At 38.9% G+C, this 27,686-nt stretch overlaps 5 protein-coding genes across 10 annotated transcripts; 3 read left to right on the forward strand and 2 right to left on the reverse strand.

Moving 5' to 3' along the window:
- The first annotated feature begins 4,228 nt into the window (after positions 1-4,228).
- LOC125193016 (ureide permease 1-like) lies at positions 4,229-6,513 on the forward strand. The gene is made up of 6 exons (XM_089055981.1): positions 4,229-4,605; positions 4,708-4,852; positions 5,194-5,484; positions 5,552-5,640; positions 5,709-6,083; positions 6,157-6,513. The coding sequence occupies exons 1-6, from the start codon at positions 4,369-4,371 to the stop codon at positions 6,322-6,324; spliced, it is 1,305 nt and encodes a 434-aa protein (XP_088912107.1). The 5' UTR covers positions 4,229-4,368; the 3' UTR covers positions 6,325-6,513.
- Positions 6,514-8,052: 1,539 nt separating this feature from the next.
- Positions 8,053-11,846, forward strand: LOC125194251 (LRR receptor-like serine/threonine-protein kinase RPK2). The gene has a single exon (XM_048092371.2). It carries the CDS (start codon positions 8,284-8,286, stop codon positions 11,674-11,676), a length of 3,393 nt encoding a protein of 1,130 aa, XP_047948328.1. The 5' UTR covers positions 8,053-8,283; the 3' UTR covers positions 11,677-11,846.
- A 517-nt stretch (positions 11,847-12,363) lies between these two features.
- On the reverse strand, positions 12,364-16,729 carry LOC125196907 (nuclear transport factor 2-like). Of its 3 annotated transcripts, none has more exons than XM_048095572.2 (8): positions 16,598-16,729; positions 15,699-15,886; positions 14,967-15,264; positions 14,480-14,887; positions 14,167-14,288; positions 13,917-13,982; positions 12,769-12,832; positions 12,364-12,680 (listed from the first exon to the last, which is right to left on the reverse strand). In XM_048095572.2, exons 2-8 carry the CDS (start codon positions 15,882-15,884, stop codon positions 12,460-12,462), a joined length of 1,365 nt encoding a protein of 454 aa, XP_047951529.1. In that variant the 5' UTR covers positions 15,885-15,886; positions 16,598-16,729; the 3' UTR covers positions 12,364-12,459. The 3 variants fall into 3 exon arrangements, with proteins under 3 accessions (XP_047951529.1, XP_047951527.1, XP_047951528.1); XM_048095570.2 differs by having other exon boundaries at positions 12,364-12,683; XM_048095571.2 differs by having other exon boundaries at positions 12,364-12,683; positions 15,699-15,910.
- Positions 16,730-21,525: 4,796 nt separating this feature from the next.
- On the forward strand, positions 21,526-23,949 carry LOC125192398 (membrane-anchored ubiquitin-fold protein 2-like). 3 transcript variants are annotated; one of them, XM_048089937.2, is made up of 5 exons: positions 21,526-21,683; positions 22,071-22,401; positions 23,193-23,357; positions 23,525-23,616; positions 23,698-23,949. In XM_048089937.2, the coding sequence occupies exons 2-4, from the start codon at positions 22,269-22,271 to the stop codon at positions 23,578-23,580; spliced, it is 354 nt and encodes a 117-aa protein (XP_047945894.1). In that variant the 5' UTR covers positions 21,526-21,683; positions 22,071-22,268; the 3' UTR covers positions 23,581-23,616; positions 23,698-23,949. The 3 variants fall into 3 exon arrangements, with proteins under 3 accessions (XP_047945894.1, XP_047945895.1, XP_047945896.1); XM_048089938.2 differs by having other exon boundaries at positions 21,531-21,683; positions 22,250-22,401; XM_048089939.1 differs by having other exon boundaries at positions 21,536-21,683; positions 22,197-22,401.
- Positions 23,950-25,083: 1,134 nt separating this feature from the next.
- On the reverse strand, positions 25,084-27,686 carry LOC125196476 (EID1-like F-box protein 2). Of its 2 annotated transcripts, none has more exons than XM_048095008.2 (4): positions 27,539-27,686; positions 27,420-27,465; positions 25,477-26,247; positions 25,084-25,270 (listed from the first exon to the last, which is right to left on the reverse strand). In XM_048095008.2, exon 3 carries the CDS (start codon positions 26,236-26,238, stop codon positions 25,495-25,497), a length of 744 nt encoding a protein of 247 aa, XP_047950965.1. In that variant the 5' UTR covers positions 26,239-26,247; positions 27,420-27,465; positions 27,539-27,686; the 3' UTR covers positions 25,084-25,270; positions 25,477-25,494. The 2 variants fall into 2 exon arrangements, with proteins under 2 accessions (XP_047950965.1, XP_088925839.1); XM_089069713.1 differs by having other exon boundaries at positions 25,084-25,273.

Raw genomic sequence — 27,686 nt, forward strand, 5'->3', positions numbered from 1 at the left:
ACCTTCATGTTCTAGCGATCTCTGTATGTAGCATTGCTTTGGCCGGGACTTAAAAATTGTGGTGTTTGCATTCATTCTTATTGAGAGTTATTACTGCTAAGAGCTTCTTTATATATAAGTTAAACTCATTGTTCAGTTGAGCTTCTTTATACTTCTCATGTGTAACCCTTTTTCTGTCCAAATACATTCGCAAGGCTGCCACTGAGGAGGAAAGGACATCGGTAATGATAAGAAGTTATGGACTAATAGCTGCAAAATGCATTTGTACAGTCTAGTAGATGAAATATGGAATATACATATTTCACGGAAGAAAAACATTTGCCGAAATATATCACGCAGAAATATGGGTTTAATAGACCACCATTCCCGTGTAAACTAAATAAACTTGATAGCCGAGTCGGTCTTTTCTAGTTTCATGCTTTGATAAATAAACTCTTTTTGTACTATTGATTATTTGTTGTTGCTAATCATTAACTTTAATTATGTTGGCAGATATTCTTGCTTTTGCTTGCTTTTATTTGAACTCTTTGATGCAGCGAAGAATGAATGGGGAGAAAATGCTAGTTGTTTGATCAAATATAGATGGTTCATTCTATGATTTCTTTTGGTTTTGGTGTTATTAGTTACATGTCAAAATAAATGGACAGTGACGAACAAATGTAGTACCATTTTATTTTGTGCTCATCTGCTACTTGCTTATGCTCTATAGGCAATGGACCAGGCTTCGGAGCAAGGCTTAATTCTGATAGAAGGATCGGGGCCTACTTATGCAACTTCCACGGTGAGGAACACTATTGCAAAATACTGACTTTTATTACGTTCCAGCGATTGTTAACTAATATTTGAGACGACATTCCATTTCCCTTGAAAGAGAGATTTATGATACTCATACGGAGTACTAGTATAATTCTTGTAGTTAAAGTAACAATCATCAGAATATTTCAGGCTGCTTTTTTATTTCTAGCTGCATTTGTCTTTTGACATGTAACTTATAACACAATTATATATAATAAGGTAGAATAGTCATGCCACTAATCTGCTTCCATTTCTTCTCATCACAACAAAGCAAAGAAATTCCATTTCTTTTATGTGAGAGGATGAGCATACCTTGTGTTTTCATTTATGGGTATTCCTCTCATTAGATCTTGGTTTACCTTTGATTTCCAATCGTTTTCTTCTTCTTTCAATGGTGAGGAATTAACTGACATTGATGATTTTCTGTTGTTCTGGTTTACCTCAAGTTTGCTGATATTGAATCTTATTGATAAACCAAGGATCCGATAAATCCTACTTAATATTTATTTGATCGCTGACTGCTTACCGGATTCCTGTCTGATTTTCTGGATAAGGTATGATTTTTTTATTGCTTATTGGATGAATGAAGGATCCACTGTGTTGTTTACTTCTTTGCAATTTGAGCAGAGTAACCGAGTAACCAAAAGTTTTAGCTAGAAGGACCAATTTTCTGCTTCCTACTGCTCGTGCAAGCTCATTTATTTTTTCTGGAACTTCAATGAAAATATGTCCTATATTTTTCAATATTACATGGCAACATGTGTTTCTACCTGCTAGCATATGTTTACTATTTCCCTTTGGACTTACTGCTTTTTTTACTTATGACTCGTTCCACGCACTACACACTTACGAGGATGGGAGTTACACGTATACAAGTCACAGTGTGTGTGAGAGTGTGAGAGAGTGAGAGAGTGATGGAGGTCTGAATATCTGTTTGCTTGTGGCGAAGGGCTGCTGTTCATGTCAGAATATCCTTGAATGCTAATTTTACACGTATAAATTTGTTATTATTTAGGCGAAAGTGAAAGCTATTGCTGCAACAAATGGTGACAATCCAAATTTGAGCAAGATTTTCATAGATGATGTTCTTGGAGGCAAGCTCGACAAGAAAAATAGGATGATAGGGGCAGGGAACTTTGCAAAACGCCTTATGTGTAACAACTCGACACAAAACCCCTCAGTTGGCTTGGATCCCTCCATTGTGGACCGAATACGAGATGGATTGCAACAAGAAATGATGGCTAAAATGGAGCTAGAATTGCTTAAGGAAAGACGCGAGTGAAAACTGGAGATGGAAGAGATGATGAAGCGGTTTATGTCCAAGCTACCCCAACAATCAAGTCACACTCCTGTTGTTGATGATGATGATGCTACTAGCTAGAATTGATGATGATGATGATGATGATGTTGCTGCTATTAGTTATTAGAATTGATGTCTCACAAACTAACTTCTAAACTTGATACTCTATGCTTCTTTTTGATTCGTACAATATTGGTTATGTTTTGGTGAATTTTATCTATTGTGATTCTTATTTTGTTGGTCATTATTTGTTTGTTATAGATTTTATTATATAGCTAGAAACATGATATTGTGTACAGGCATGATGAAAAGTGAAATGGAGCTGTATAAAATTTCTGCATTATTACCAACGGTCAATTGCCGTTGGTAATTCTCTAAACCATAATCATCAGTTACCAACGGACAACTGCCGTTGGAAATTCCCTCAACCATAACCCAAGATTTACCAAGGGATTTGCCGTTGGGAATTTTTCCAACGGCAAATATTCCTTGGTAAAAAAAATTTGCGACGTGCCTTTTCCTTACGTCTGGTGTCCCTTGGTAATCCCTTAGTATCACATTTTTCAACGGATAATTTGATTTTACCCATGGATTTTACCGTTGGTAATCAACGTGTTTTTTTAAGTGAAGTACCTCGTCATAAAGATTAGGTTACACGAGTTCAATAAGAATTTTATGAATCAATAATTAGTTTGTCATCATATGATGGCAGTGTTGCCATCTGTATATCTAAATCCTAATCAGATACCTTAATTCCAATTTCTATCCCACCTCTCAACCGACTCCACCACATTATCTCACTTTTGGATCTACATGCTTCTTTGTATTTTTCTTATATTTAGACTTTTAGAGCATTAAAATGATTACATTGTTCTTAAAACATACACTATAAAAACATTCATACATAATTATTTCATTTGAATAACGCAATATTCTCAATGGATATAAAAGTGTATGAATGATCGATCCGAAACTTAGAATTATTATTTTCAGGCATTTTAGGTAAAATATTTCGATTTTATATAAGTAGCTTGCAAATAAAATGTGAGAGTAAGCTAATAGTACATGAATTGTGTACCATCGGGTTGCGTTAGTGTGCTAACTAATTTACGGTAATAACTAATAACTTTCAATATTGTGTATTAAAAATATCAATACAAAGACATAATTATATCAATACAAAGTGTAAAATTTAAATATCAACACAAAGACATAAGTTTATCAGCACAAGAAGATTGATAAATTTATGTCTCTATGTTGATATTTTTAACAAACAAAGTTGATATTAGTTACTACCTCCGTCCCCCAAAATTTGCTACACTTTGACCCGACACGGATTTTAAGAAATGTAATGGAAAGTGAGTTGAAAAAGTTGGTGGGATGTGGGTCCTACTTTTAAAGTATTATTTTATAATAAAATGTGAGTAGGAATAAGTTAGTGGAATATGAGGTCCACTACCAAAAATGGTAAAAGTGAAATGTATCAAATTTTCTGGGACGGACCGAAATGGTAATATGTATCAAATTTTCAGGGACAGAGGTAGTATTAGTTATTATTGTAACTTAGTTAGTATTTGATCACGCACCGTGTACCCTATATATTAAAATAAGTACATTTGAATTTCTTTAAGTTGAAGATAGTTAAGTACTACTCCTTCCATCCTATTTAATTGGAATATTTTTTATTCAACATGAAATTTTATGATTTGATACAATTTTGTGTTTGAGTTATAAAGAGTAAAACAAGAGGAGAAAAAGGAATTATAATAACTGAATAATGTACATTTTAATAGAGCTTTTAAAATACATACAATATGTATTTGGATAATGTTAAAATTCTAATATCTCGTCCCACAACGGCTTGGTGATGATCCTAGCTTCTCTATATAAGTGTGGATAACCCTCCCTCTTATGAGGCCTTTTAAGGGGTGAGTGGCCCATTTCTAATATGGTATCAGAGCAAGACCCAAGTCGATGATGGTTTATTTCTTTATCTCTTCCCTTGCCTATCCACGTGATGGAAGTCCGATGTGTCATTCCGGCCCACACGTGAGGGGGCGTGTTAAAATTCTAATATCTTGTCCCACATTTCTAATAGATAACATTGTACTATATTCCAGTTGTTGAATATGTTACGCCTGATGGTAGTGAGAGTGACATTCTAAAACACCAACACTTGACGAAATCTAGAGTTTAATTGTTTGTATGGAAAGTTGTGTTTCCGTGTTCTTGATATATAAGTTTATGTTTGAGATTTGCAGCATAAAATAAAAATGTATTTGGTGGAGAGTAAGAGTGGAGCGATAGGGTGCATGCTTGTTGCGCTGGTGTTTCTCGGGACATGGCCGGCGTTCCTGGCGCAGTTGGAGCGGCGCGGCCGCCTTCCTCAGCATACCTATCTCGATTATTCTATCACCAATTTCTTGACCGCTATCCTCATCGCTTTAACGCTTGGTCAGATTGGCGATACCAAACCTAACATGCCCAATTTCATCACTCAACTTTCTCAGGTACCATCATCAACTCTTTTATTTTGGACTTGGAATCTAGCCAGGACTTCTCTCAGGTAACATACAGTATTTATCAAGTTTGAGTGAATAAATTGTTTTCAGATTGAGAAGAATTGGGGTTGTGTTTTGATTGCCATGTCCGGCGGAGTATTCCTTGGGCTGGGCAACTTGGCGACGCAGTATGCTTGGCCCTTTGTAGGGCTGTCAGTCACGGAGGTCATCACATCAAGCTTAGCAGTTGTCTTAGGTAACTAACTACTACTTCAAACACATTAATTAATTAATGTTTGTATGAAAAATGTGAAAAATAAAAGACTAATAGTAATAGGAAGAGTGGTTCATGAAACTTATATACAATAATTGTACTTCTCTTTTTAATTTTTATAACACAATAGTTTTAGTTCTCTTTTTAATTTTAATAAAGATGCGGGGAATTGTTGTAAGAGAGCAATTAAAACACAATGATAGAAATACTCCATATTTTATTGTAAAAAATTAATTGGTGATAAAAAGGAATGGTATGTAAGACTTATTGTATACCTACGTGAGATATTGTTATATAGTTATTTTTGTTTCATTTGGCAACAGGCACAAGCATGAACTATTTTCTGGATGATAAAATCAACAGAGCAGAAATACTTTTCCCAGGAGTGGGATGTTTCCTGATTGCAGTTTTTTTGGGCTCTGCCGTTCATTCCTCCAACGCTGCTGACAATGCAGCAAAACTCTCTCATATTGATGCACAGTATGATCCTACAACCTCTACTTGCTCTCCCAATTTGCTTCTTATATATGGATTCTGCAATAGGGAATCACTTTATCATCAATTTACCAGGGGTGTTGTCACATCCAATAACCAAGAAACAGATCAACACAAAGGTATATATAGTAGGAGTACTACATATATAATCCTTTTGAATTTCTGCAACTGAACTCACATATACAGACATGGAGCGCGCAAATAGCCAAGAGGGCAAAGCAAGAACCGGCTCAGCGCAACATCTGATCCAGCTTGAGAACAACAGAGCCATCAAGGTTATTAGTCCCTAGACGAAGATGCGTTAAATTTGTAGTTAAGCTTTAAGCATGTTGCATTGCAACAGGTTTTTGGAAAGAGCATCTGGTTAGGGTTGAGCATCACTTTCTTCGCCGGTGTGTGCTACGCTCTCTTCTCCCCGGCATTCAACTTAGCCACAAACGACCAGTGGCACGTGCTGAGCCCGGGCGTCCCAAAGCTAGTCGTCTACGCAGCCTTCTTCTACTTCTCCCTCTCATTCTTCGTCGTTGCAGCACTCATAAACATCATCTTTCTCTACCGCCCCGTCCTAAAGCTGCCAAGATCCTCCATAATGCAGTACCTTAGGGATTGGGACGGGAGATGGCTCGCCTTTTTGGCCGGTCTGCTCTGTGGGTTAGGCAACGGGCTGCAGTTTGTGGGAGGGCAGGCTGCTGGATATGCCGCCGCTGATTGCGTTCAGGTTAGTTAGTTTGTGAAAAAATTGTTTACTTGAGTAAAATGGTGTACTTAGTATGCTAATATAAATGGTGCAGGCTCTGCCACTGGTGAGTACATTTTGGGGGGTGCTGTTGTTTGGAGAGTACTGGAGATCGTCGCGACGGACCTATGTGTTGCTAGTGAGCATGTTGGTTATGTTTGTTGTGGCTATCGGAGTTCTTATTGCCTCGTCCGGGCAGCGAAGGCTTTCGTATACCCAGTGACCTACAACAGAGTTGGTGTGTGTTAGATTAAATGTTTTGTGTGTTGAATTTAGAATTAGTGAAATCAAATATGTTGATTCTTGCATTTTCATTCCCCACACCCAGGGGTTACACTTACATCCTGTAGTTTGGTTCTATGTATATCATGTGCTTGTATTATTTAGGCACAATAAAGAATTCCTTAAAGAATAGGTACATTTTCTAAAATGTTTAGAAATAATAATCATGGTGTTCAATTAAAATAAAATCTCTCTTTAGCCATTCTTTTCAATTTACATTGGAGTGAATAAAATATCATGCACATTCGGACAATAGTAAAGGAAATAATGGAAGCCCATCAAAAATCAATTCTATGACCACTGGGCCTACATTTGGGCCTATTTACTTATTGACCATGTTCTGGCACCCATTCCTCAACCCCACCTCTCTCTCATCTACCACTATATACAAATATAAAAACCCAGAACTCAATAAATAAATTGATTAAACAGCCATGTATCTAATCAATTAAACTCATGGCTGGTATATTATAGTAACTCTTAGAAAAATAGAGTCCAATATTATTTGTCATGTCATTATTGGATGTCCCATTCGAAGGATATTTATTGCTGTTGCCTGTTGGTTAACAGAATTCAAATATGAAAACTCATCGTTTAATGCCAGTGATTTGCTTAATCATGTATAGTGAATAAAAATGTGGATAAGGAGTATTTATCTCCTGCATACAACTCCGTCCCGCGTTACTTGCAATAGTTTCTCTTTAGGGCGTCCCAAGTTATTTGCACTCTTTCCTTTTTTTAACAAAAGACAAAACATCTAATCACTCTTTTTTTATTCTATCATTTACTTTACTCTCTCTTATCTTTCCTACTTTTTTCATCTCTCCTATTTATTTAATATAATTTCTTAACCTCCGTGCCCAACAGTAAACGTGCGACTAACCCGGGACGGAGGGAGTATATAGATAGTAAAAATATACTAGTTAAGCAGTAAACCAGTTCTAAATGGGTAGATTCGATCATAATATACTGGTAAATGTACTATTTTTTCAATTTGAATTCAAATTGCATTATATGTTATACTATATCATGTTTAAAATAACGTTCGTATCTTCCTTCCTCACCGCTTTCGTTTCATTTATTTTATGAAATACTATCTCCACATAGTTTTATTATGCCCATTAGATCGAATATTTTTTCTTCATCAAAGATTGATTCTCGTATGAATATATGCTACTACAGATATATATCGTCAGTTTTTTTTTTTTTAAGTGGATATAATCATATAGAGAATAAATATCAACATGTTTAATTTTTAGAATGGCATTTAAAATACTGTTTCCAAAGCATGTCAAATTGTTTAGTTCATAATCATATTCAATTCAAAAAACTTGCTTATCCAACTAGATATATCGTAATAAAAAGAAAACTATTAAACCTGATTCTCTATATCCTCAATGTAATCGAGGTTTTAACTAACCAATTACTCCAGATTCTGATAGTTTCGATTTCAACAATGTTAAAATGTGTATACCATCAATAAACATATAAAACAAATTAAAAAAGAGTAAATTAGTGGTGTGGATATAAGAATCACCAATTAGTGCAACGAATTATATTGTCGTCCAGCTTAAGACCAAAATTATGTGGAATTTAAACAATTGGTAAAACCAAAGAAAATAGAAAATAATAATATTTTTTAAAGAGAAAAGGAAATAGGAAGACCAACGCGTTTTCTCAAACCAAGAAACAACTCACTGTTCCTCTTTCTCTCTCTCTTTTCCTGTCACTCTCTCCTCTTTACTCCTCGTAGACTCTGTGTCACGACTTCAATTAAAAATTGCACCAAAAGCAGCCCCAAAATTAGGGCTAGGGTTGAAGGCTTTGACGTGTTTTCAATAGAGAAGGGGAGGGGAAACAAGGAAGGGTCCGGGCCGGGCTTTGACGTTGTTCTTTCATCATGAAATGGCACCATCTCCGCAACCACAAGCCGTTGAAGCTCTTGATTCTGCTCTTCGTTTTCTTCTCAGCTCAAAATGGAGCTGTTTGGGGCTCCGATTTGGATAAATCTGCGCTTTTGGAGCTCAAGGCCTCAATTTCCGACCCCTATAGAGTGCTGAGCAGCTGGGGTTCGGACAACCCGAATCACTGCTCATGGGCCGGGGTTTCGTGCGGGCCGGGTTCGCGGGTCGTGGCGCTCAATATAACCGGCGGAGGTAATTCTTTATCTTGTGCTCGAATTGCTCAGTTTCCGCTCTATGGGTTTGGGATTAGAAGGAATTGTTTGGGTAGGGATCGTAAAATTTTGGGTAAATTGTCGGCTTCTGCTGCTAAGCTTAGCGAACTCAAGATTTTATCACTGCCTTTCAATGAATTGAGTGGTGAAATTCCTGCTGAAATTTGGGGCATGGAAAAGCTTGAAGTGCTTGATCTTGAAGGGAATTTGATCTCGGGCGCTTTGCCCTCTCGATTTAGTGGGTTGAGAAATTTGAAAGTTCTTAATTTGGGATTCAATAAAATTGCTGGAGGGCTGCCAAGTTCTTTGTCAAATTGTATGGGCCTTCAAGTACTGAATTTAGCTGGGAATCAGTTGAATGGATCAATTCCGGGGTTTGTGGGCGGATTTAGGGATTTGAGCGGGCTTCATTTGTCGTTTAATATGCTTGGTGGATCTATTCCAGTTGAGATTGGTGATAATTGTGGGAAGCTCCAGCATTTGGAGCTCTCTGGGAATTTTTTGACTGATGGTATTCCGAGAGAAATTGCAAAATGCAGTGGGCTGAAGACCCTTCTATTGTACTCGAATCTGTTGGAGGAGGTTCTTCCTAGTGAGCTGGGTCAGTTGAGTCAACTTCAAGTCATGGACGTGTCAAGGAACAATTTTGGGGGTCCTATTCCACCTCAGATTGGTAACTGTACAAGTCTTTCAGTTCTTGTATTGGCAAACTCGTGGAATCCTCTACCAAATGTTTCGAGTTTAGGTGGTGGTTATTCGATGGAAAAGCTGGCATTGCCCGCTGATGAGTACAATTTCTATGAGGGTACCCTTCCAAATGAAATTACTCGTCTCTCAAGCTTGAAGATGGTGTGGGTGCCTAGAGCAATGTTGGATGGGGACCTTCCTGATAGTTGGGGTTCCTGCAGTAACTTGGAGATGCTGAATTTGGCTGAAAACTATTACTCGGGGAAAATGCCTGTCAGCTTCAGCAACTGCAAGAAGCTGCAGTTTCTTGATTTGAGCTCCAACCGGCTTGGTGGGGAGATCAGCGACAAAGTTCCTGTACCTTGTATGGAAGTGTTCGATATCAGTGGGAATCATTTTTCGGGTTCAATACCCAGATTCAGTTACGAATCATGTGCTCCTGTAAAGTCCTTGTATGGAGATTCTACCGGAACTTATGATCCTGCTTATGCATACCTGTCGTATTTCAGATATAGAGCTCAGCTCGAATCCTCGTTACCACTTTCTGGAGATGTAGATAGTTTATTGGTATTGCATAACTTTGGTTCGAACAATCTCAGTGGGCCCCTGCCACCGATGCCTATTGCACCTGAAAGAGTAGGAAAGCAAACTGTTTATGCCTTTCTTGCAGGAAGCAACAAGCTCTCAGGGGCTTTTCCCGGAGCGTTGTTGGATAAGTGTGATCAATTTAGAGGTGTCATAGTGAACGTAAGTGACAATGGGTTATCGGGCCGAGTCCCAACTGAGATGGCCACAGTGTGCAAGTCCATGGTACTGCTAGATGCTTCCAAGAATCAGTTTTCTGGAACTCTACCTCCCAGCATCGGCAACTTGAGTTCACTTGTTCTTCTTAATTTAAGCTGGAATCCTTTGCAAGGTTCGATTCCGAGCAGCCTTGGCCAGCTAAAGGATATCAAAACTCTCTCTTTGGCTGGAAATAATCTGGATGGTTCAATCCCTGCAAGTTTGGGGCAGCTATACTCTCTTGAGGTTCTTGAGTTGTCATCAAACTCTCTATCCGGTGAAATTCCAAAAGGTCTTGCAGATTTGAAAAACTTGACGGTTCTCCTCCTGAACAACAATAAACTATCGGGGCAGCTCCCTTCCGAACTGGGAAATGTATCCTCTATCTCAGCGTTTAATGTGTCATTCAATAATCTGTCTGGGCCACTTCCTCTCAACAGTAATATGAATCAGTGCAACAGCTTTCTTGGGAATCCTTTTTTGCACTGCCCTCTGTCCTCATTGTCGTCATCAGCTGCAGAGCAACAAGGAACAGTGGGAAACTCGCCAGACACAGCTTCTTCGCCACCATCAACTTCAAGGCAACAAGGAGGCAACGGCAGCCTAAACTCAGTTGAAATTGCTTCTATCACATCAGCAGCAGCAGTGTTTTCAGTTTTCCTTGCCCTTGTCGTGCTTTTCTTTTACACCAGGAAATGGAAACCGAGGTCCAGAGTCAGTGGAACTGCCAGAAAGGAAGTGATAGTCTTCAACGACATTGGAGTCCCACTGACCTTTGAGAACGTGGTGCGTGCCACGAGCAGCTTCAATGCGAGCAACTGCATAGGCAATGGAGGTTTTGGGGCGACATACAAGGCAGAAATCGCACCCGGTCACTTGGTGGCCATCAAACGCCTTGCAGTTGGCCGCTTCCAAGGAGTTCAGCAATTCGATGCAGAGATCAAGACTCTGGGCAGGCTCCGACATCCGAACCTTGTGACCCTGATCGGATACCACGCCAGTGAAACAGAGATGTTTCTGATATATAACTATCTACCGGGAGGCAATCTGGAGAAGTTCATACAGGAGAGATCCACAAGAGCTGTTGATTGGAGGATACTGCACAAGATTGCTCTGGACATCGCTCGGGCACTGGCCTACCTGCACGATCAGTGTGTGCCACGCGTTCTCCATCGCGATGTCAAGCCTAGCAACATACTGTTGGACGACGAGTACAATGCTTATCTCTCGGATTTTGGACTGGCCAGGCTTCTCGGGACTTCGGAGACTCACGCCACCACTGGCGTGGCTGGAACATTTGGGTACGTGGCCCCAGAATATGCCATGACCTGCCGTGTATCAGACAAGGCGGATGTTTACAGCTACGGGGTTGTGCTGCTGGAGCTGATCTCGGACAAGAAAGCACTAGATCCCTCGTTTTCTTCCTATGGGAACGGATTCAACATTGTGGCTTGGGGGTGTATGCTACTGAGGCAGGGGAGGGCGAAGGAGTTCTTCACAGCCGGATTGTGGGATGCGGGCCCACATGACGATCTGGTGGAAGTGTTGCACTTGGCAGTGGTGTGCACGGTGGAGTCGCTATCAACGAGGCCAACCATGAAGCAGGTGGTACGGCGGTTGAAACAGCTGCAGCCGCCGTCTTGTTAGGAAGGTGGTTTAGGGATGTAATCTGTAGCTACTTGTAATTGTAAATGAGAAGTATAGCTTCCTTGCCCCATTTTTCCCCTGCTGTCCTAGTTTAGGGTTAGAAGAATTCGTTTCCAATTTCCAAATATGAATATGCTGTTCAAATAATATCAATGCACAAGCTTCCTACATCACGATTCTTACAATTCTAACTAGTACCACATATAAATATTCGTACAATTCAACTTTATAATGTCCCGTCGTTATAGCATTTTTAACGAAATTGTCCCAACTTATGGTAATACTAGTACTGATTAATTTATTGTAGTAGTAGTTAAGTATTGACGATATATTAATCGAATTATTAATTGTAGACACACTCATATAGATTTGTGTTAAAATGACAATCCCTCTTAAAGTGACATCATGACATCATTTATACATCAATATTATAAACGCTACACAACAATATTACAAACACTACACAACAATCTATAGATTGTTGTATATTGTGTCGGATATTGCTGGACAAGAAAAATTGCTGAATAAAGACCAACAAATTGTTGGCCGTCTTTTTCAGATTTTTTTATTTTATTTTTTTGCCACGTGGCAGCTTATTATTCATCCACGTGTACAAATGATTGGCTAGGAAGGGTGGTATGGTGTTATTTTAAGGGATGGTGGCACCCTAACATGCCCCCACACTCATATCAAACAAATCAAGAAGATAATTGATTTATGATTAAATCTGAGTCAAAAGGACTAGTAACATCTGATATTTCAGGCATATATCTCACATTCAATCTACGCTGAAGCTACATTCTGAATTGGACTGAGGCGACGGCTGCCTTGTCCTCTTCCCTGTTGGTGATAACTTTCTCCACTCCGCCCACTGCTGAAATTTCCTCGACCCCTGATGCTATCACTCCTCACATAGGTCCGACCACCACTGAAGTTGCCACGGCCCTTGAAATTTTCATTACGAAACCCTCCCCTGGACGAACTAAAACGGCCCCTCGCGCTGCCTACTACAGGAAATATGTCAATCTCAGTTTATTAAGTATCACATGCATAGAACTAGAAGAATATATAAAGTTAATGGTTCTGGCTCACCTCGAGTCGTAGTTCTCTTTATCTCCACAGTAGCTTGATGGTCCCCAATAGTTATAGGAGAAGCCTGAAATGTGAATAGTTAACATTATAACATGGACTATAAAGATCATCTACAAGTTCTTATTATGAATTACCAGAACAAAAAAACACACTATAACTAATAGTATATGATAGGCCACTGATTGGAGAGCTAAGCAAAATATGAGCATCAAATACAGAGAAGTTAAGCTAACTCTTCTTCAGAAAATTTCCAAATCATAAACAAGTGTGCATTTGAAGCATTCAGAGGAAAGAATAATAGAATGCAAACACTTCAGCCTCTCCCATTCTTAGAAGGATCGCCAATTGTTAACAGCATGGACAAAATCATCAGATCAATTGAGTGTAATGATCGGAGAATATGCAAAATTGTTGCATAGAATGCACGTATAAGGTGAAATAAAAAACAAAAGTAGACAAAATTGTACATCAACAAGAAAAGCACTGTGATGCAGTATTTTAATTTAATGTTGCAACAACCCCCATCCATTGTACTCATTTCTAGGAGGAAAAAACATCACATTGTTTTCAATTCATGAGTGTGCTGTGTGCTGCAACTCCTGATTAAATGAGAATTAAAATCATTCTAGCATAGATTTTTTAAATTGGCAATCTTTGAAAATCACTAATCAATTATTTCACCAAATAACTAGGATCTCACTTCATGCAGAGTTAGTAAGTTCCATCTATAGGGTTTTGAAATGAGATACGATAAGATGGAGATGTTCTATAGTCCCGATATCTGCTCCAATGCTTAAAGCTAAACGCAGAACAAGCAACGATGAAAAGGGAAAAAGTTCAGAAGCTAAAAATCACGGCAATAAGATAAAGAGTTGATGTAAAGATGATTGATATAGACAGCTTCTTTGCCAGGTCAGAATTGCATGATTCTCATTGAATAAGATGGCTCAAACCCTCAAATCATGACGCCGTGAGATAGAAAGGCATAACTGCATTAGTAAGAAAAGGATAGCAGAAAGAGTCTAACGATGCCTTTGTGGTCCAGAACAAAATTAAATGTCAACATAAGAGCTCCAAGGAGGCTGGTTTTTGAAGAGCAAAAGCTTTCTTGAGGACTGTTGACAATAACTAGAATTGTAGAGACAGACCTTGATTGCACTTTGCATGGAGCTGAATTCTTGAAACTCAACAAAGCCAAAACAGAATCCTTGTAGCTGCAAAGATAGGAGTAAGATATTATACAAACTGTCCAAAAATAGATGTAAAATGGATTCCAGGGGTAAGAAACACCCTGTGGCATGTATGCCAGATAGGTAATAACATACTAACATACTACATACTAACATCAGTATTAGCTCAAGAAAAGAATAATGCAGTAAAACCTGCATTATGGCTAACCTCTTTACTGCGGACTTGGACCCCATTCTGCTTGATAGGTCCAAATTTTGCAAATTCGGTTTCAAGTTGAGCAACAGTCACATATAGAGGCAAATTCCGGATGTATATGGAATGACCTTCAACTGTAAGAAACAAACGTAAAAAATCAATGGATTCATCAAATAAGGGCACAAGTAAGAATTGACAGCTATTGAACTGTTGGCTACACATCATGGAGGTCTTTGCTTCCATCAAGTTTTCCTAATCCCGATTTCTCATTTTATATGCTCTTGCATTTGAATGTTGCAAAAGAGCTCCAAAAAGGATAAAATACCTTCATCCCGGGCATCATCAATTTCTGGGGCATTAACAGTTGCATGGTTCTCTGATGCTTCAGAAACTGAAGCCTCCGCAGCAGGAATAATAGATTGCTGCTCAGTCTTTGTAGAAGCTACTCTTGCTTTAGTAGGAACATAAACTTTGGCAGGTCCCTTTGTTTTTGAACTAACTATTGAAGCATATGACTTTTTTGGAGCGTCCTCGTGGAATGCAGAAATAATTGGTTCTTCTGCTAATGCATGATTCTCATTTGAACAAGATTCAGCTTCCACCACAATGTCTCTAGGGTGGCTAGATACTCTCTCTTCAATCACTAGGTCATTAACTTTCTCCTTAACAGTCTTAGTTCCCTCAGTGTAAGTTATATTTTCTTCTTTGGGGAGATCAACCACCTGCACAGGCTCTGAAAACAAATTGGCAAAGATAAGAAAGTCATCCTGAAAAGTCATCTTTGCTCAGATTTTAGAATGAGAAGTGAAAACCTGGATGTTGTGTCAAAGAACTTGATGGGATGTCATCAGCTACAGTAGCCACATCTGAGACAGCATCTGATTTACTCTCATCCACGTATCTGAAAACATCATTAAAAACATAGTATCCCTTGTCTTGAGGAGCAAGGAAAAATGTTTGCGTGAATTTCCTTCTCATGTTGTCCTTTCCAGTCAAGCACCCAGTCACAAGGACTATGACACCCTCCTTAAAAGAACTCTGAGCATCAGCAGTTTTTATCTCTGGCTTGTTGTTCTTGTAGTCTAAGTTACATATCTCGTCATTTATGCACTGGTAAAAAATGAGACTGGCATTAACACCATACTCTTCAGTAAACCTCCCATGCTGATCAGAAGCTAAACTTAAAAAACAGTATAACTAAATTAGGTTATCTAGAACTAAACTTATTGATCAAAAGAAGGGCCTTGAGTCATAGGTCATAGCAATTCAGGTAGGTGAAAACAGAGGATGTGAAGGCTAGCCTAATTGATTCCACGTTTCAGTTATCTGATCTCCACTCAATTTTTACAAGAATGTAAGAATCTTTTTCTCTTATATGATGCATGGAAAAACCTGAAATCGATCTCATATAGTATAGGATATTATATGGACACAGCAAGAATTAGTGGAACAGCTGTGCTGTATTCAAAAGAGAGAGGAGTAAGGGGACTTAACTCAGATATCTGAGATATGTAGCAAGTAATGAAAATGAAAGCTTGACTCACTTTCATGGTTGTCACAGTTTTCATGTCACCATTAAGATCCGGTCGACTCAACATACTTGCATCTTGGTAAAACCGATAAACCAGCTCAGGAGAACGGTGGAGAATATGGTAATACTGCTCAACAAAGGCATCTCCAATCATTTGAGCACTCGGAGCTCGCGGAGAACTCTCAGTTTGCGTTGTCATTCCTGAGGAGGGCTCAAAAAAGAAAACTAAGGAAAAAACATCACTTGGAAATGTTCCATTCAAGATTACCATGAAAAAATAAGTAGAGAAGAGTCCTATAAATTTAACTTTCTACAAGTGTTTACTGAACCAGAAAGTGAATGGAATAAATATCGGCAATAACTAAAACCCAACCAAACTCCAAACCGAACAATAAAGCACATATCCACAAACAAAAATTCGTAATTAATTACTGGCGGAATACCACATGCTAGTGCAACAACAAAAAATCAACATCAAAATAGATAGCATGTAAAAGTGCAAAAAATAATCAATAAAAATAAAAAAGAATCGAACAAAAATCATATTTCCATCACTTAATTTTCTGTCATACCGTAAACCCTAATAATAGTTTCACCATAAATGTGCGACTACATATCTCAGCTTCACATAAATCTCATAGTAGAAGATAAAAAAGTAACCAAAAATGGACAGCTTTACTGATTCAACCAGCAGATCTAACCGTGAAAAAAATCAAAAGCAAACCTTAGGAAGCAACAGTAACAGCGAATGGAGAGCTCATTAGGAAAATCTAACAATTAAACAAGCACAGTTTCTGATCAATCAAAAAAAAGCGAGCAATAAGTTGGCATTTTTCCACTGATCAGGTTGCAAAGCAAAATCATGAAATGAGGTCGCATGATCTGAATTCGTTGGATAAAATCGACTATTACCTGATTGAAGGAACTCGATTTAGGAGCAGATGGTGACAGACACGAATGCGGAGAAAATGAGTATGAAGTGAAGGAGATGAGAAGCGAATTTTGGTTGGCGAACGAGGCACACAAGACCATATAGAGTGGAAGGAGATTCAAAGTAGCAGTCAACCAAGATTAGTCTAATTTATTTGAAATATTATCATACTCCTCCCTCTAATTAAAATAATTTTAAATTTTCATTATAAATAGGTAATCAATATTCACTCTGTTAGTAACATATTTTCCAGCTTTATTACTTTTATCCATCCGTAAAAAGTTATCAACGTTATATTATAAAATTAATATATAAATATGGAACCCCCCTTCCAGTAACTTTTAAAAAAAATTTCTATACATTCTTAAACCTATACCGAATCAAATTTGAACAATATTTCATGTACGGAGGAAGTATAGTACTGTGTTGTATTAACTGAACATCACCTAGGTCTATTCTCTAATGAGTTGTTGTATAACTTGTATCCCATCTCATATAAGACTCGTTTGATAAAAAAGATGAGATATGAGAAGATATATAAAATAAGATAAAAAATATGGGTTTCATGACAAGTTATGCAAAGATGTGGTTTTTTTTCGTTGTTGTTTAATAGAACAGAAATAATCTAAATTTGTATAGCATATTAAATAATATGGCTTAGAGCATCTACAATGGATGCCCTAGTGGAAGCCCTAGTGAGAGCCCTAGTGGTTGCCACGTCAGCTTGCCCTATCTTTCTGCAATGGTGGAGCCCTAGTGCATGCCCTATCTCTTATCCATTTTTCATTTCAATTTTAAATCATTGTTTTTTAATTTTGTTTTTAATTACTATAAAATATCAAAATATATTATTTTAAACACCACAAATGCAAAAAAAAAAAAAAAAAAAAAAAAAAAAAAAAAACTACATTACTTAATAGAAAATTGGAACTACATCATACTTAGATAAAAAAAAACTACATTAAAACTAAAATACTAAAAAAAGAAAAAACCAAACTAGTCATCTAAATTCAACCTCTGCGCCAAATTCTTGATCATATTCTTAGTCCTCTGTCAGGCTTCCGGATCGGTTTCTTCACGAAGGCTGTTTTGGGCGTCAAGTATAAACCTATACTTAACCACCTCGCGATAACCTCCAAACTCCTCGATCGCCCTGTCCATGAGCTGAACAGATGGAGGAGGCGCAGCCTGCTGGGGGGCCGCTGATCCAGACGCGCCCGGCTTCGCCTTCCCTTTGGCCTGGGCTTTGGCAGCCTTGGTACCAATGGGACGTCTAAAAGTAGACGTAGGCATGCCGGAACTCCCTTCCGGCTCAGCGTTCAGATCCAGAGGAGATGGGCCGCTGCTCGTGTAATCGCCAGCGGCGGTGTTCTTCGTCCGCTTCGGAGCCGAGGATCCAACCCGTATCCCTCCGTTGAACTTCCCCTTGTCCTTCAAGATCAGCCAAACATTGTACAGCTTGAACTGCCCGAACTGCCGTTGGTACTCGGACAACGACTTGTTGAGGACATCCTCCATGCTCTTACCGCTAGCTCTTCCGTCCCTGTTCCTGTTGTAGATATAGCAGAAGTTGTTGATGTGGACTGATAAGGCTAATTTCATGCATCGGTTATATGTGAAAAGCACTATATTTTTCTGGGTCTAACACAGTTTCTAAGCCAGGTGTTTGACAGAATCACTAGATCTAGGAGATGCTGGAGGGAACGGACTAGCGAAAGAATGAAGGAGAAGTGGGCAGAATTTAAGGAAAAGAAGGCTAGAAGAAGGGAGTCAATAGCTGAGGGCAACAAAGTCTATCTATACCTCGCTGGGCCCCACTTCAACGCCCATAAATAGAGGAGCATGCAACACACAAAAAAAAGAAGAACTTTTTCACTCTTAGCTCACACACACACACACTTGGAAATGGGAGTTCTGGGGTAGTTTAGGTTTCAAGGGGTCAAATCTTCAGAGAAATTCCGTCGTAACACCGTCCACGTGAGGGCGAAGACACAATCTATTTACTTTCGGTTCTTTTGCACTCTATTTCGTTCGAACTTCACTTTTGGAAGTCGATTTGGTTGTTGATATTACTAATTATCCATGCATTTCTTAGTTTTCGTTATATTTGTGTTATTTCGTGTTGATCTACGTTGATCCTGCTGTTAAGAGTTTTTATTTCGGCGAGTTGCATGTTGATCTCTGTTTCTGTCACTTTGGTGCTCGATCTGGGGAATTTGGCTGTAGATCTGCGGTGTTGTTGTTGATCGGAGGTTGTTGGTTGAATCTGAAGTTATGGAATGTTTTTTTTTTGCTGGAGTTTGTGTCGGATGCTTGGATCCGGAGTGGATTTAGCATCCAAGGTTGGATTTGAACAGGGGAAGTCGAGTTATGCATGGATTTTGAGTTTTCTGTTTACTTTCTGTTTTACTTCGTCTAGCATCCGTAGATCTGTTTAGTTCTTAATTGTTCTTTATTTAATCGTTAAAATCCAGTCTGCTCTGTTTCCGATTATGCTCATACCTGTTTCTTCTGAGTTTTTATGCAAATTGGTTGAAGAAGATGATGTCGCTGTTAGTTAGTACCTTAGTTAGTTGTTTTTCTAGCTTTTCGTCCGTACTCTGCTTTTTCAGTTATGGTCCCCACCGTCGGTTTATTTCCCAGATCTAGGTAATTTAGAATAGTCTCTCAGATCTAGTGATTGTTTCGGTTCTAGTTTACGTGCATGCTTTTGTTGTTTCGCCTAGATCTGGCTGTTAGCGTAGCAGTTTAAAATTCCAAGTTTAGTTTGATTTCTTCAACCCAAAAAAAATGCGTGGCAGCAGCCAACCCAAAAACAATTCCCAAATCCTTGAGCATGATTATTACGCATCCATCTCTGTGGGATCGATCCCTACTTCCCTGTGCTAGGTTTTAGTATAAGTGGTTGAGGGTTTTTGAAGAAGTGCTCTGTGTGTCCGACGATCAGGATTTTCCAACGACCAGTGAGTTCCTAGACCGTGTGATCTAGCGGATTTGCTGGACCTAGGAAACCTGTTATTTCTTTCTGTGCACACAGTGACCCACACTACGTATCTTCAAATGGCGCCGTTGCCGGGGAAGTATGGCGTATATTGTTATTGCGTTTAAAGATTTGGTGTAAATGATTTAATTTTTGTTATTTTTGTTCTCCTTGACAATTTATGAACGCAGGCTTCCATTCAGGAAGTTGGGCTAGTTCATCTGGGTCAGGGAGCGGTCAATACAAGTGGCGAGTCAAGGAGTCTACGCCTACCATCACCACCAGATCAGGTTTAAGGACGAAGGACTCATTTCCGTTCGAATCAAAAAGTGAGAAGGAGTGGAACTCATCAGGAGAAGAGGACCCGAAGTCGTCCACCGAAACAGAGCAATCCGAGACTGAGGAAGAGGAGGACGTGAATATGGCACACATAGTGGACCCCGATCCGGAGATAGGTTCGCTCACCGCGCATCTAGACGGCGAGCCGGCCCATGCCATAGTCTCAAACCCGCGCCGGAGGTCTATTGATATCAAGACAAATGTGCTCGGAGTTTTTCCCACATTCTCTGGACGAAGGAACGAATGTCCGATCCCAACACTTGCGCAGCTGAACCTTGAACGCCCACTTCGGTTTCACCTCGTTGTAGTGTTCCTCAATGCGATCCCACATCCTGGCCGAAGTCTGGTTGTTGGAGGCTATCGAATCCTCCGATACATCGACCAAACACTGAGCCACCTTCAGGTACTCATCCAACTCGTAGTCAGTACGCCCTGTTGCGTACTCCTCGTTCGGCTCGTCGTGTGGGAGTGGGACTAGGACCGATGGCGCCTTTTCTTTCTGCGCCATCTTCTTCCTCCCTTTCTTCGGCGGGGGCCGCACAGGGGCAGGAGGTTGCCCACAACTAGGCTCCATATCCTCAACCCGATACTCCTCGGTGCTGAAGAACGGATCGAACTCAGAGTCGGAGACGAAAGTGGATCCTACAGATCCGGGCGTCTCAACCCGGTAGTCTTCGTGGCCGGGCCACCGGGCGCCGCTGCCACCGCCGCCTCCTCCAAACATCGGCATATCGTCGTCGACATTATTCGGGCTTGGGCATTAACTCAGATCCATTGTTGAAAGTGTGGATATTGAGAGAATATAGAAGAGAAAGTGAAAGGTTTGGTGTGTGAAAAGTGACGAAAATGGAGTATTTATAGTGGTTTAAATTAGGGTTAAATAATTTATAAAAAAAAAAAAAAATCGGGCTCAGGCTCGGGCGAGCCTCTGCAATGGGTGCCCAATCTCACGCCCGATCGATCGGGCGGGCGATTGGTCGTGACCGAGGCCTGCAATGGATGCCCGACCACGCCGGAGCCCGATCTCGGCCGATCGGACGCGCGATCGGGCATCCATTGTGGATGCTCTTAACTTGATAAATTGGTGGGTTACATAAACATGGTTAAAGTTATAATTTTGGTAAGATTGGAAAGAACCCTTATCTTATATTGGGCTTTGAGTTAAGCTTAACTATGATATCAAACAATTCAAAATGTCCATATATAATTCTCTATCTTGATATTATTAACTTATCAAACACGCCCTAACAATATTCATAACCACTTATCCTCTTTAGTTTGAAAAATTATAATTATCCCTTCAACTAAATAATATCGCAACTAATCTTATAATAAATAATTATAGCAAAGGCACTTTAATAGATAATCATATGACAATCTTCTAAAAGTTAAAAAGGAAACATATGTGGCTTTAATTTCCATGTGAAGAAAATATTATAAAGAAAATTAAATCAAAATTAAAATATAAAATTTGGTAATATTAACATAAATGAAAATTTAGAAATGAATTTGATAGGTTATATTCATAGATCCACATCCATGTCAATTGTCAAACTTCCACCAATTAAAGTTGAATAGAAACATTTAATTACTTCATTAACATTTAATCCATTGGCCGCTTCTCCTTTTCCATATGTTGAGAACCTACTGCAACTTGTTCTTCTTCCTTTCCCACTTACTGGATTCGTTGTTTCTTGGAAACTAAATTTCTTCTACACCAATTTCAAAGGAAGCAGATCCCACATCAAGTACGTTGCTTTTGCAATTCTTTTTTCTACTACATATGAATTTGAATTTTGGGATTCTGATGATATATGGAAATCCAGTAGAATTTAATTTTTTTTTCTTCATTAGTTTTGGGGTTTCGACTTTTCGATAAATTCGATCTTAAAGTGGAATTAAAATAAAGATTTCCACGATCTTTGTTGAATCTGGACATAGAAAGAGCAAATAATCTTGATCCCAAAGGGTTTATTGTAAAAGAGCTGGTTTAGATTCTGGTGTCAGTTAATTAGCTTCGGTTTTATTTAGCTTTTATGTGTCAGTTTAGTTTTACGTATTCTTGAATTTGCTATTTTGAATCGAAGTGATGAATTAGTGCATTCAGTTAATCATGCATTGACATTCTTTGATAGGGATTGATATAATGTTCCTGCGTTTAATCGAATAATCCAATATCAGCTGCCCAGAATTGGGGGTGCTGCTGTTGTGAATCAGCAGGAGAAGCAAATATTTCAATACCTATAGTTAATTCTTGATAGATTGCTTCGTGATTTCGTGGAGTGAATAATTGGTGTTAATTCTCAACTACAAGAGTGGGGTCTGATCTGGAGATGTCTGGAGCACAAGAACAGTTAGAGATCAAGTTTAGGCTGATCGATGGATCAGATATTGGCCCAAAAAGCTTTCCAATAGCAACGAATGTTGCCACCATGAAGGAAAATATCATATCTCAGTGGCCTAAAGGTAGATAAAGCTTTCAAATAGATATGATTCTCTATGTGTGTATTTGTGGTTTCCATTGATTTGCTTTTTAGCTATGTTGCTCCTACGATTGAAATTAAGAGCCCACTTTACCCTTTTTTTTTGGTTGCGGTTGTGCTAGAATTTGGAATTTACATGTGCACTTGATGGGGCATGTAGCTGCAAATCTTTAATGTGGGTTGTTTCCAAAGTTGAGATAGTTATGTATGTGTAGTAGTTAACCTCATATTCTGTATCCCTCAAGGAGAAACTGAAATCTTGATCTATGACTTCCTCAGTCTTTTCAATTAAGACTAGAGAATGATTTATATCTTATTTACTTTAAAAGATCAGGAATTTAGTAACTCTAGTCATGATATGATAAGCCTTGTATGCCTTTATTACCGGACTGATATTTTATGATTAAGGTCTAGAGTTTGGACCTTCCAAAAATGTGTATGGCTCTAGATATAGATAAAGCCTAGCCTATAGGGACCTCTTTATTATCGTAAAAGATGTGCATGAATGCACCCAAAAATTCATATTTATGACTCCTGGAAGTGTCGACAATATAGTTGATGAACAAATACAGTTAGAGATATGAGGGAATGCATCTTGTCACTTGCATTTGCATTGTAATAACACCATAGTCATTATGTTGTAAGCATCTCACAATGCTGTAAAAAAGTTTGATCTGTCTCAAAATGATAATATGAAGTGTTATGAATGTTGGCAATTCTAATAATTTCTAGCTATCATATTACTACTGATATTAATATGTATCTTTGAAACAGATAAACAAAATGGTCCACTTACAGTGAAAGACATCAAGTTGATTAGCGGAGGGAGAATATTAGAGAACAGCATAACTTTAGGAGAATGCAGGGGCCCATTATATGATATTCCAGGTGGAGTAACGACCATGCATGTCGTTGTTCAACCTCCGGCCAAGGAGAAAGGTTCGGTCTAACATTGTTTGAGAATTCATAAATGGAGTACAAATACAATAATAACATTTGATCAGTTTGCAATTTGTGCGAAAAATCACTCTCATTTGCCTTCTCTTCCTTCCACTTTTCCATGTCACGTCTCGTTAAAGTATGTCACTGTTTTCATCTTGGCACAGAGAAGAAAATGCTAAGTGATTCAAAGCAGAATAAATGTGGCTGTGTGATATTATGAGATGCAGCTCCGGAAGCAAAATTCCACGTATTCCAGGTTGGTTAGTAACGTTTTTATTCACTTACAAAAATGTTCTGTTGATGGAAAACTTGATTCTTGTTTAATGATTGAATACAGATAAGGGAATGGAGTTAGGAACAACAAGGAGACATGTGAAATTCTTGGTTCTTAGAAAGCAGATGGTCAAATGTGAAGTCCTCATAAATCATACTCAGTCTAGATTCAGGTGTTCAGATATCAGGCATTTCTCGCAACCATTATAGTTGCTGATATCACTGTCTTAATTCGTTTGAGGATTTATACACTGTCTTTTGGAAATAAGACATTTACAGTTGCTGAATGGGCAAATGGTTTAGTTCTTGGATCCAATTTCATTTTTGCTTTGTATGTGCTGTAAGTTTTAGTTGTTCCTTGAACTGGCCACAATACTATTTAGCACAGGGCAGCATAGCTATCCATGTGCACGATGTGCCTTTGTAGTTGCGTACAAAAAGGTGGGCGGATATTGTTTTTCTTGCACTATTTCAATAGGTCAGGTGTGGCAGCTGCCACAGCTGTTCTTGGTGGAGAGATTCTGAAGTCTCTTTCTCTCTCTTGCTTGTCATTGAACCAATAATGGATGCACAGGTTGAGCTTTTATAGGTCGAGCCAATATCTTAGACACTGTTATGCAGGTTGAGCATTTCCTTGTAAGAAGAAAAAGATAGAAATGCCCTTCATTAGTATTTATACAAGCAATAGATTTGTGGACTTTGCACCTTATTAACTGCGGACATGAAATGCCAAGCAAAGAGTTTTTATGACATTCATAGTTGTTTAGTTACCAAGATTTAGCTAAAAGCCTGTGAAAAAACGTAAGCCCATCTCCGTCCATTTAATAAACCGTCAAAAATGGTGGTTTATGTCAAGAAATGTGGCATGAAGGCCATAAAATGCTGGTTTAATGAAATTTTTACTTGTCTATCATAAAAAATATATGGAATAGGTGTATTATAGAAAACATGAAATACGATGAAATGCCAAGATATGGAGTCATTTCTAGGCCCACACCACCAAATTGGAACAACTCTAATCCAAAGGATGGCATTAGGATTTTACTGAAAGGAGGAGCTTAGTCCACTATCTATAGTTGAACCCAAAGGCTACATCCCTCATTCATTTGGCGATGAAAATTGGACTAGTATCTGTTAGTTTAGTTGTCGACAGTTGGATAGAGTGCTAAGCAGATCGGAAGATACTGATAGAGGTGAGTGACAGTGCAATATAATTGCTGGGTTGTCTGGGATATGATCCAAAGTGAAACTTGTGATCCAACAATACGTAGAGAACGAGCTAGCCAAGGGGATTTTGCGAGGAGACTTGAAAGATGAGCATGCTATATTGTTCAATGGCCAGTTGCCTCAGCAGAAGCTTGTATTTAGAAAGTTGGGATCAGGAGCGGTCTCCGACGTAGATTCTAGAAGCCAAGTCCAAGTGTTTTCACCCCTATTGCCACACCAATAATTCCCCTCAAGTTAAGAGTCGTTTAAATTAATTGAAGACAAGCACTTGTATATTACAAACTCTCAAGCTGCACTTCCATTAAAATGTACAAACAATGGGCTAGATAGAGTAGTTAACAATCATTTGTGTGGCCAGCTGAGCAAATACAATTTGTAGCAGCCACCATTACGCATCAAGTCTGTGACACCTGCTGAAATAAAATAGAGATACCGGTAAACACATTTTCTGGACAATTTATTTACTCTAAAAAATATGTGAAAGAGTAGAAAAGGAGCAAATATATGTTTTCCACCCTATATACCATGAAAGAAAATGCACTCTTATTAGCTACAAACAACAAGTCAAAACTGTCTAATACAGAACTGAACATGAGATTCAAGTAGCAAAGCCTACCTGGCCTCTAATCATGCCTCACTCTTCTGATGCTTCATCGGTGTCCGACAAGGGCAAGAGGGTACAAATCCCAAGCACATGTCCGTTAAGGCAAACATAGTACTCGATGCAATCATCATAAGCACCCAACCGGCAGCTAGCACTCGATGGTATCATCTTTGCCGCGAGCATGTTCCATAGCTTTGCCTTACAGTAAGGGCAGATCTCAGTTGGATGTAGTGGAGCGCTTCTGTTTATGAGCAGTTTCCTGGCCTTTGAAGTAGCAAAAGATTTGAATATTCCACGAAAGAATCCCACATCACCATCATCCCCCTGGTCAAGGTGCTCACAAGGATCTGATACGTACAAGACATCTGTTCTGCATTGTGGTAGCAAAAAGCTCTTCCCTGATGTCCTTGAGAAGCGTGTACGGTAGACAAAATGACCTGGAATGTGACTACTACTGAACAGCCCATCCTTGCGCGATCCAGAACAATATATGAGCAGCTTACCAAGAGCTCTCCAGTTTCCATCTACACTATGACTCCCACTTGACTGCATATCAAGCATCATCTTAGGAGCTCGAGTTTTGCAGAATTCCTTCCAAAGAACACGTTTGGCAAGATCATCAAACCATTTGCAAGCACAAGAAAGTGCTGCAATCAATTTTGGGTTCCAATTTAAATGGTTAAAAACTAAAAATATGATTTCTTCACTAAGGTGACCTTTTGTACAAGCACAACTTGGAGAATGTACGCAGCGGTATTGCTTTGTCAGGATCATTTTCCTAACCTGGAACAAAAAGAGACATTGTGATTAATATCCAGTTCGGAGCCAGATGTCCCAGTGGCACCAATATCCTTGACCAGGAAGTGGTAACCAAAAAACCAACAGTCACTGATAACATATGCAAGAAGAATCCAGTTGTATATCCAAAAAAGCAGGATTCAGAAGCTATGAGGGAACAAAGGCCGCATCTTAAAAATAAAGACTGAATACGGCATAACATATCAAATGTAACAAGAAGGCAATTTGTGTGCAAAAACATGAAGGAATACAAGTGTTTGCCTTTACTTGTATCTTTAGATCCAGACCCATAACTATAGGTACAAGATAAACAAGTTGGCTAAAATAGTTCTAGTTCTAGACAAGTGCTAGAACAATTCCTGCCTTTCCATAAATAGTAGCAGCAAATCAGTCTTTCATTATACATGTAGTTCAGCTATTCTTCTAGGTAGCAGAAACTAATTAAACAAATGGAGGCTAACAGGAAACCTCCCTGGAACCAGACACTAAGTGAGCAAGAACTGGAAGTTTAAAACCACCTAGGGACTCATGGTCTGCCAATTTGTAGACCGAATGTTGATAAACCAACTACTCCAACAAGTAGTAATAGAATGGGAACATTCTACATGCAAGAAAACAGACAACCACAACCAGTCACACAAGTGACTGGTGTCTGACATACACAGACACAGAGCAAGAGCAAGCGCTTTATCCTCTAACAACACACCACCAAATTGGAACAGCTCTAAGCCAAAGGATGACATTAGAATTTTTCCGGAAGGAAAAGCTTTGTCTGCTATATATGTTTGAACCCTAAAAAGCTTACTGGCTGGCGAGGTGATTGAAAGATTCATGTCACTGCACATGTAATTTACACGAATTTAACGAAAAAACCAGTCTGTGCAAAATCCTGAAAGAAAAATGTCAACCATCCAAAAAAACTTAATACATGGAATTGTTAACACAACCTGCATTGGTAGCAACTAATTCGAAACCAGCAATCACAAGACTAAACGTCCTTAGAACTAAAATCCACCTCAAACTCCACATAAGGAAACCCAAACAAACCCATCATCCAAAACTGTAGAAAAGATTTCCTCAAATTCAAAATGTAAATCAATCGAATACAGAAATAAATAAGCAAACGTCTTCATTTCCATGAAAAGCAATATTCTAACCTCACTTCAAAAGCAATCCCGAGTTAGCATATTCCCCCGGGCTCAGCTGCATGAATAAGAAAGAAGAAATTAGGGATTTGCGAAAAGCAAATCTTGAAGCACAAAAATTTTGCCAGTACCTGATAACGAGCAAAAATGGTGAACCTTGCCGATTCTTGGATACAGTTTTGACCCATAAATGGGAAGAAGAAATCAATTTTGAGCTAAGAGATTTTGCATTGAGCGATTTGGATGGAGTAAATAAAAGGGTTTTGGAGAATGGGAGTT

This window comes from Salvia hispanica, chromosome 4 (assembly GCF_029641045.1).
Source record: "Salvia hispanica isolate PSC_SH4W2 chromosome 4, Shi_PSC_v1, whole genome shotgun sequence".
Lineage (NCBI taxonomy): Eukaryota > Viridiplantae > Streptophyta > Magnoliopsida > Lamiales > Lamiaceae > Salvia > Salvia hispanica.